Source organism: Phanerochaete carnosa (assembly GCF_000300595.1).
Source record: "Phanerochaete carnosa HHB-10118-sp unplaced genomic scaffold PHACAscaffold_9, whole genome shotgun sequence".
Lineage (NCBI taxonomy): Eukaryota > Fungi > Basidiomycota > Agaricomycetes > Polyporales > Phanerochaetaceae > Phanerochaete > Phanerochaete carnosa.
The window spans coordinates 364,041-372,154 of NW_006767636.1; the positions used below are offsets into that span (position 1 = coordinate 364,041).

The following is an 8,114-nucleotide window of genomic DNA, read 5'->3' on the forward strand; positions in this document are numbered from 1 at the left end:
ATGAAATTGTCACTCCGCCTGATCTCAGACACGGCAGGCAACGAGGGGCTCTCGACAGCAAGTCGCAACGATCCTACGCTCAGCAGTGCCACTGGAGGCTGTCAGTAATGCGCATGGGAAACCGGGGAGGACCTGGCAGGCCCCAGGTCCCCCCGTATACATGTTCTCGCGTGTGCCTACGTGACTTAAGGTCGACCTTGGAAAGACGGCTCGGCTTCTCGGCAGCAGCACGACTCGACGGCATCTGGTGTGACACTAGTGTGACGAAATTAATAAACGAGGGAGCAGGTCCCATTTTGCGCACCGGAATCGATCCGCAGCTCTTGCAAGACCTCAATAAAATACAAAAAAAATGCGAATACATAGTCAAGGTGTGCGCACATCGATTTATGCAAAACCGCTCACGAAGAGGGGTTGTGGTAAGCTACAAGAAGCAGATTTGCTCAATTTTTATAAACCAGGGTGCCATCATAGTAGTACAGACGACGCGGGGAACAGTACAGTCCCTGATTCACAGCTGTCTCCCACTTTGATGATCACGAGCCCATCAGCAAGTCTTTGAACCCTCACGTAGTCCCCTAGACGGCGACCGAACACTGCCTCCGCAGCGATCAGGTATAAATCACAACGGGCTTGAGTGATGTTCGCCAACATATTGAACACCCTCTGCTACTACAACCGAACCAATCATGGCCAAGGACGAGCTCGATGCCGTGAATCTCGTGTTCGACCCACGCCTACACGTCGCGGGAGAGTTTGTTGAAGGTGCTGTAGACCTCTACTTCCCTAAGCTCGTAGAAGACGACATCGAAGAGGTCCATATCAAACTACAAGGTTCCATCGCGACGTGAGTTCACAATCACTTTTGTACTGACAGCACCTCTCACTTCTGCTTACAGGAAGATTACTCGTCAAATGCCAGGGCAGCCTCCTCGCCACGTCCACCATCGCCAGCATGTCGAGATATGCGGCGCGAATATCTCACTGTGGAAGAAGGGCTCGACCGTGTACCCTCAGCCAGGTACACATGTCCTTAGGCTGCCGTTCCGATTCGGTCTGCCCGTCAACCTTCCTCCCTCGTGCTCGTACTCGGGCGTCCATTGGTCGGGCACGGTCGGCTATTTCCTCGAGGCGGTAGGAGAGCGTCATGGCCTTCATTTTGATCGCAGGGTTCAACAGTCTTTCCCTGTCCTTCCTGTCGATGATCGCGGCGTGAGGCTGCGGTCGGCGTTGAGCGCAGGATGGAACGGTGGCTGGAAGACTTATGAGGTAAGGGATGAGATTCGCCGAGGAATCTGGGGTGACTACTCACAGGTCCACGCAACCGTGAGTTATTCGAAGATATATGGCAAACTTGTAAGCTAACCCGGATTGCCCACAGCTCGTCTTCCCGGACACGGACGTTCTCCCAATTCTGACGCCCATACCTGTCACCCTGAGCATCGTCACTGTGACGAAGACTATGAAGTTTGATGATCACAAAGAGGAAGATGAGATCTTCCCTGAGCCGCCGCAAGACCCGAAGAAGTACGAGCTCAAGATGGAATCCAGGGTTTTTGTCAAGGCGCAGGGCCACACGAACGGAGGCGGTGAACGCACAGTCGGTCTGCTCGGTGGGCTCGGGGAAAGCGACGACCCGCACTTCTACGACGGTCTCCAAGTGCAGGCTGCGCGAAAAGTCTGGATCCCTTCACCTGATTCTCATGACGAGAAAAAGCACAAAGGCCAGTGGAGGCAGGAGGTGACGTTTAGATCAGCGTTCGTCTTGAATTGTCCGCCGTCTTTCAGCACGGACACCCTGGGCGTAGAGGCGAGTCTGATTGATATAACACCTGAGATACAGATTACTGACGTACACTGTAGTATAGCGCACAGTTAAAGGTCGACTTCCCAGGCATAGGGAACGATACCAAACTGGAGTTCCCGATGCAAGTCATTTCTCCCATGCCTCCTCCTGGGCAGCCTTGGCAAGGACCACCTCCCCAGCTCGACCTTCCTCCGTGAGTCGGCTGAGTAGAGATATACATAAATCCCGCTAAGCACCGAATCCACAGGCAATACTACGATACTGATTCCTGGGCTAACGAAGACGAGAAGGCTTAGAGGTCCCTTGAGTGATATTACTACATGGTAGTCCGAAGTCCTGAATGAGACGACAAATATGCGAAAGGCAAAATAGAGACCAGGCTATACATACAGCTACAGCAGATTGTCCGTGGAAGATACAGCAGCATGCATTAAGCAGCACAACAAGAGTGGCGATGAAGTCATACATATAGACCTGTCCTACCACACTTTCAGACGTTTAACAGCATTGCGTAATTTGGATATCCGTGAAGACGGCGACTTCGGAATGAAGACGATCGAAGAAGGGCTTCTACGGTATCCATCCACGAGGGCGTCCTCGTCCTCTGGGTTGATGATCTCCTTCTGTTTCCAACAACCGTGCCCATCTCCAACTCTTTCGACCCAATCACTTCGAGCCTCCACATATCCGTAGCCGGCCACCTCCATTGGATCAGTGTGGCATCTTCTGACTGCTATCGGACGCCGGTCCATGTATGCAAACCGATCCTTATTGGCGACGACAGATATACGTTCCAGTATCCGCATGACATCAACGTCACCACGCAAATCCATGCAGCATGAGCAATAGAACGTTGAAGTCGGACTTGGCTGAATTGCAAAGAAGCGCAAACCGTCGGGAAGTAGGCGGTCCCAGGTGACAGGAAGCGCAATTGCGGTCGAAGGGCTGTCCCAGTCCGGAGGAGGTAAGTCGAACACTCTGGGGACGATACCCACCGCGGCGAGCTCGGCATGCACAACTTCGACTACTCGTCTACTCCCCCACTTGTCAAGCATCGTAAGGCGCAAATGTGAGATTGTCGGCGAGATCGAGTGCACGAGGTTGTGCGTCGCTTGCAGGTTGTCGCTCGACATACCGTGATAAGGCAGTGCGAGATGAAGTCGCTCGAGGCGTGGGGTATAAGATGGTAGTACATCTCCTGGGCGAGGGCTGGCAAGCTGACGAGGTGTGCAGCAGGCTCGGACGGTGAGCTCGCGCAAGTGGGGATACGGGAACGAGAGTAGGTGGCGCACTCCAATCGCGCCGTTGTAGAAGCAGGTATCGGAGAAAAAAACCAAGGTTTCAAGAGTTTGCGAGGCGTACTCGAGGATTGTGGACAGAGCGGGCAATAAATCGAGGTCGTATGCTGTCTGATCGTCTGGGTGCGGAAAACAATCTGGCGGAGGTGAATATCGATCGCAAAGGAACAGATGGTAAATGGGTCTTCTGCCCGACGCTCCTCGCATCTCCCTCGCTAGCTGTAGGACACGCTTGAAACCGGCGAGGCTAATGCATTGCCATTGGTACGGGTATGATACTTCGCGAATGTAACGAGATACGAGGGACAAGGCACAGCCCGTGGTGCCATCGTTCATGCAGGAGTATTGAAAGATCCGTGCATGGATCTCTGGAGGGCACCTCTCCATACTCAATGTAGTCGAGGTTAACAACAAAAACCTAGTTCTTGCTTAGTACTCAGTGGGAGCTGGATGAGAACCGTACGTGCCTAACCCAGTGTCCCTGCGATTAGACGGTCCCTATTTCGCAAGCTACCTCGTCGCAGCCTTGAGATTGCCCTCAGATGGTCCCAAAGTAGGATAGTGCAAGTATTTTTGAGTTCTAGGACATAGTGATAGCAAGGAAGAAGATGCGGATGAAGGCGCCTGCGAGATGGCCCCGCTTCTGGCGCTTCAGTTCCAGCAGCAACATTTCCCGCAGGCGCTGTAATTCTGGAATTAACAGCTGCGTGCACCTGTACCCTTACGACCACTTACTTGCCATGTCGCGAGACCGACCATTATTAGAATTCGACCTGGCGCCGTCTATTCCACCTCCCAGCTATGCTGCCGCGCACGATGAGGAGGAAGAGAAGGACGCACCGCCGCGGAGGTGGTACCATCTCCTGCCAACCTGTGGTATGCCTCAAACCTCACGCTGCGGAGTACATTTTGACATTACGCCCGCCTTCTACAGTGACAGTGTTATTTCTACTTGCACCACAGCCGTCATGGCTTATCGTGCTCACCCGATACCATCTGGGTGTACTGCACGACCGACGGGGATTCTTGCAACATCTTTGTATCACATACGCCCTTACACTCCTCGCATTCTCCTCTCTTATTACGATCATTACACGCGACCCCGGCCGACCATCAGCTCAGAAGACAAACAGCGAACCCGAAGAAATGAACTTGACGCAGGCTTTGCTTGCAAACGACCTGGACTACAATACCCCAGGCAAGTGGTGCCGTAAATGCTGGGCGCCTAAGCCTGAACGAACGCACCAGTGAGTCCACCATGATATCTATGTCAGAGCCACGGTTTACATAGTTCACAGCTGCTCGCATTGCGGTCGCTGTGTTCTAAAGATGGGTGCGCAAGATTTTTGTGCTCGCATCCAAAACTAAAACTAAATCTTACCTCAAATGTTAGATCATCATTGCATGTGGCTCGGTTACAAATGCCTCGTGAGTACACTCGCCCCGCGTGTAACTTCCTACACCTACTTTCATCTGCAGGGTCACCGAAACTATACCTCATTCCTTCATTTCATTACATGTATCACTCTCCTTTCCCTCTATTTTGCCTGTGTATCCGTGTCTGCCACATATTATGCCTTCACGAACCCTTTGACAATCGTAAGTCCCGCCATCTCATGTTCTAGATGAAATCTCGTGACTGTTTGCAGGACGAAATTACCCCTCTACACGAGATGTCTCTTGGTTTGGCTGGGATTGTCTTCACCATGGTTCTTGGCCCATTTGTCATCTACCACATCTTCCTCGTCTCGTAAGCGGGTTTCTCTTACGGTACGCAGCCCTCCTGACATTTCTATAGCACGAATCAAACCACTATTGAGCACCTCTCGCCTTTCTTCCTTCTACGCCAACTTCCCCCGTTATCGCCACAACATGCCGCCGATCATCCTCACCTCTCCGACCCGCCTCTTGAACATGAGCTGTCGTACAGCCAGCGTCGACTCGTTCGCGACGCACATGGCTACATCAAGATATATAATCTTGGCTGGAGGAAGAACTGGGCACAAGTCCTAGGCTGTGACAAGCCGTATGGTTGGATTAACCGTATTCTCTTCGGTGGAGGGGGGTGAGCATCCCGCAGATGATGAATAACTTGTTGAAGTCCTGATTTTCTGCTTGACAGTGCTGGCGATGGAGTGAATTTCCCTCGCAATCCCCAAGCCGACGAGCTGCTCGTACGCTTGGCGACTGAACTCGTCGACGCCGACAAAGTTTCATAGCAGCCTGATACCCACTTGATACCCCGCATTATACCCCAGATGTACCCAGCTTTTGTTGTATCCACTTCTCACGAACTTTTCTTATAAGTCCATATGCATGTCCCGCAAGTCCACATGCGTACTCAGGCTTTCCTGTCATCGGACTAGTAGCTAAGACCTCACCTAGTATCCTTACATCTCACAAGAGTTCTTATCCAGGTCTTCCACCCGTAATCACTCCCTGGACATTGCCATGATCGTTCTCCTCTTGATCGACTAGCTTCTTCCATGTGAGTTGTTCTCCTATTCAGATGCACTTAGCTAAGTGATTGTGCAGTTTATGGCGGTACAGATACTGCCTGGTTTTTGCAGTTACCCAGCGCAGTGGGAGAGAACGGGGCAGTATCCCGTCCATATCTCGACATCGCAGTCGTTCTCGCGCATTTCATTCTTTTCTCCCACTGCCGTATCCAATCTCCACGACGAAGGCTCGAAGCCCAGATACCCGACGTATCATCATGCACTGTTGCATTCTTGACAGCTAGACTGATGCAGTGTGCGACCGTGGGGAATTTCCCTTTCATTGGTTATTGCAGGCTTCGAGACTCTCACCATCTGGTCACAAGGGGGAGATTATAGAATCGATGAGATGCCAGACTCAAGCTCCGTCTACGGCACGGCTTGCTTATAAGCCAGCTGAGTTGTAGTTACCGCTAGGTCAGTGCACTTGTACTAGCTATCATGGCAACGGTCGGGCTGATTTAATTATCATCTTCACACAGCTGCTAAGTTTCGTGGTCTACAGGGCACTGCGTGCTACAAATCTCCTGCGTTAGACGTTGAAAAATCTTCGATCACGCAGAGATCGGTCGAGGATGCGACAACTTACAGCATCGACACAATGGCTGAGTCGAGGTATGATGCGTACGTGATCCTACCGAATTACTGTACTAAGTCCGTTCCTCAGAGTTGTGTGGCGCATCGACACACGGCTTTTGCCATCGTCGATGTTCATCTTCCTGCTCTGCTTCTTGGACCGCTCAAATATCGTGAGTGAAGCGCAGTTCGTTGCAGCAATCTGAGCTTAGCTTTGCAGGGAAACGCAAGAGTCCTCAACAGTGACATAGATGACTCCCTGGCACAAACAACTCGGATCTCAAACCAGCAATATTTAGTCGTCTTTCTGATCTTCATCGTTTCCAGCACGCTATTTGATGTCCCTTCAAACTATATGCTGCACAAATTTCGCCCAAGTCGCTGGTATGCCCTTCAATTTGCGGTGGAAATGTTGACTAAGTGCTGGCAGGATCGCATGCTTGATGCTAGGATGGGGATTGATGACGATGGTCCTGGGAGCCGCGAAGAACTTTGTCGCGCTCGTCTGTATCCGCTTCCTTCTCGGAGCCTTCGAAGCGGGCCTGTTTCCTGGTATCGTATACTGCTTGACGTTTTGGTACAAGCAAGACGAGCGAGCTCTCAGAGTGGCGTTCATTGTAGGCTGCGCGACGCTAGGTAAAGCTCTTGGCTGAATTCGAAGCATGCCATCTGATATAACGAATCTCAGCGGGTGCGTTTGGTGGGGCCATTGCTTTTGGCATCGGGCATATGGACGGCGTACAGGGTCTGCAAGGATGACGCTGGCTTTTCATCCTCGAGGGCGCCCCTTCTTGCTTGTGCGCAATTCTGGTCTATTTCTTCTATCCCAACTTCCCCGAAGCCAGCAGCTGGCTATCAGCTGAGGAACGCGCTGTCGTTGCAAAGCGAATCAAGGGCGTCGCGTCGCTGGGCTATGAGAAATTGACATGGGCCTGGGGCGAAGGCGACCCTCATGGATTGGCGGCTTTATCTGCACCACGCGTTGAGCATCTCGTACTCAGTGGCATTCTCGAGCATCTCGCTCTTCACTCCCACCATCGTGTCAGGCCTTGGATTCGAGGGTCTAGTGGCGCAGCTCTTCACCGTTCCACCGTACGCCATTGCGTTTGTCGTCACTCTTTTCATCGCGTGGCAGGCAGACAAGCGAGGTATGCGTTGTTGGGCAGCCTTCGCATGTCTGGCCATCTCAGGTATATGCTTCCTAGTCCAAGGTGAGCTCGGGAGGCCTTTTATGAGCCTGGTCATGGACTTACTGTGTGCGTAGGTGTACTCCCTTCACATGCATTCAAGGCCCGGTATGGACTGCTCTGTGTCGCCGTCCCCTTCACGTTTGCCATCCAGCCTCTCCTTCTCAGCTGGCTCACTGCGAACCTCCGAAGCACCGACGCCACCATGCTTGCTTTGCCACTGAATATCTCTATTGGTCAAGCAGGCCAGATTGTCGGTACGTCAGAGTCAGAGTCAGGGTTTTGCTGTTAGAAGATTGACTGGGGCTTAGGTATCTACATCTACAAGAGCTCTGAGGCCCCAGGCTATCCAACGGGACATTTCACGAACGCTGCCTTCCTCCTTGCTGGAGCTGTCATTGTCCTCCTGCTACGCGCCATATACACCCGACGCAATCGATCTCTGTCTGTAGCCGATCGTAAATGGCAGCTCTGAGGTTCCAAACACTGCCCACTCGCACTATGTACATCACTGAGCTCACTGCTCTTCCAACCCGTCCTTCGACTCCGAATAGCGCGCATAGACGGAGCAGATTTATCGTTTGTCAGTTTGACATCACATTCTTCTGAGTCTGCGCGCCTGTGGTGGAACGGTCTCCAGTGCGAAATTTCGTCCCTTCTGGTTAGTTTGTCAATACCAACTTCAGCGATCCGACTCATGCTTCTCAAGTGGTCTTACGCTTCGGAGCTTCCAAAATCAACCATTTGC

The 8,114-nt window shown here is 52.1% G+C and overlaps 4 protein-coding genes across 4 annotated transcripts; 3 read left to right on the forward strand and 1 right to left on the reverse strand.

The window, feature by feature from the left end:
* Positions 1-482: 482 nt before the first annotated feature.
* On the reverse strand, positions 483-3,716 carry PHACADRAFT_261815 (uncharacterized protein). The gene has a single exon (XM_007399333.1). The coding sequence runs from the start codon at positions 3,439-3,441 to the stop codon at positions 2,287-2,289; it is 1,155 nt and encodes a 384-aa protein (XP_007399395.1). The 5' UTR covers positions 3,442-3,716; the 3' UTR covers positions 483-2,286.
* A 98-nt stretch (positions 3,717-3,814) lies between these two features.
* PHACADRAFT_150099 (uncharacterized protein) lies at positions 3,815-6,234 on the forward strand. The gene is made up of 10 exons (XM_007399334.1): positions 3,815-3,981; positions 4,040-4,352; positions 4,404-4,438; positions 4,499-4,533; positions 4,585-4,704; positions 4,755-4,855; positions 4,904-5,170; positions 5,228-5,593; positions 5,641-6,017; positions 6,083-6,234. Exons 1-8 carry the CDS (start codon positions 3,846-3,848, stop codon positions 5,322-5,324), a joined length of 1,104 nt encoding a protein of 367 aa, XP_007399396.1. The 5' UTR covers positions 3,815-3,845; the 3' UTR covers positions 5,325-5,593; positions 5,641-6,017; positions 6,083-6,234.
* Positions 6,235-6,267: 33 nt separating this feature from the next.
* PHACADRAFT_150098 (uncharacterized protein) lies at positions 6,268-6,842 on the forward strand. The gene is made up of 3 exons (XM_007399335.1): positions 6,268-6,352; positions 6,400-6,563; positions 6,610-6,842. Exons 1-3 carry the CDS (start codon positions 6,311-6,313, stop codon positions 6,830-6,832), a joined length of 429 nt encoding a protein of 142 aa, XP_007399397.1. The 5' UTR covers positions 6,268-6,310; the 3' UTR covers positions 6,833-6,842.
* Positions 6,843-6,845: 3 nt separating this feature from the next.
* Positions 6,846-7,986, forward strand: PHACADRAFT_212228 (uncharacterized protein). Its single transcript, XM_007399336.1, has 4 exons — positions 6,846-7,327; positions 7,385-7,390; positions 7,444-7,623; positions 7,678-7,986. The coding sequence occupies exons 1-4, from the start codon at positions 7,132-7,134 to the stop codon at positions 7,839-7,841; spliced, it is 546 nt and encodes a 181-aa protein (XP_007399398.1). The 5' UTR covers positions 6,846-7,131; the 3' UTR covers positions 7,842-7,986.
* Positions 7,987-8,114: the final 128 nt, after the last annotated feature.

Excerpts from the sequence above, each read along its gene's own strand:
- PHACADRAFT_261815 (XM_007399333.1), bottom strand. The coding sequence starts at position 3,441 with ATGAACGATGGCACCACGGGCTGTGCCTTGTCCCTCGTATCTCGTTAC.
- PHACADRAFT_150099 (XM_007399334.1), top strand. The coding sequence starts at position 3,846 with ATGTCGCGAGACCGACCATTATTAGAATTCGACCTGGCGCCGTCTATT. Across the intron at positions 4,534-4,584 it reads GGCTCGGTTACAAATGCCTC|GGTCACCGAAACTATACCTC; the intron begins GTGAGTACACTC and ends TTTCATCTGCAG. Across the intron at positions 4,705-4,754 it reads TCACGAACCCTTTGACAATC|GACGAAATTACCCCTCTACA; the intron begins GTAAGTCCCGCC and ends GACTGTTTGCAG.
- PHACADRAFT_150098 (XM_007399335.1), top strand. The coding sequence starts at position 6,311 with ATGTTCATCTTCCTGCTCTGCTTCTTGGACCGCTCAAATATC. Across the intron at positions 6,353-6,399 it reads TCTTGGACCGCTCAAATATC|GGAAACGCAAGAGTCCTCAA; the intron begins GTGAGTGAAGCG and ends TTAGCTTTGCAG. Across the intron at positions 6,564-6,609 it reads AAATTTCGCCCAAGTCGCTG|GATCGCATGCTTGATGCTAG; the intron begins GTATGCCCTTCA and ends AAGTGCTGGCAG.
- PHACADRAFT_212228 (XM_007399336.1), top strand. The coding sequence starts at position 7,132 with ATGGATTGGCGGCTTTATCTGCACCACGCGTTGAGCATCTCGTACTCA. Across the intron at positions 7,624-7,677 it reads TCAAGCAGGCCAGATTGTCG|GTATCTACATCTACAAGAGC; the intron begins GTACGTCAGAGT and ends ACTGGGGCTTAG.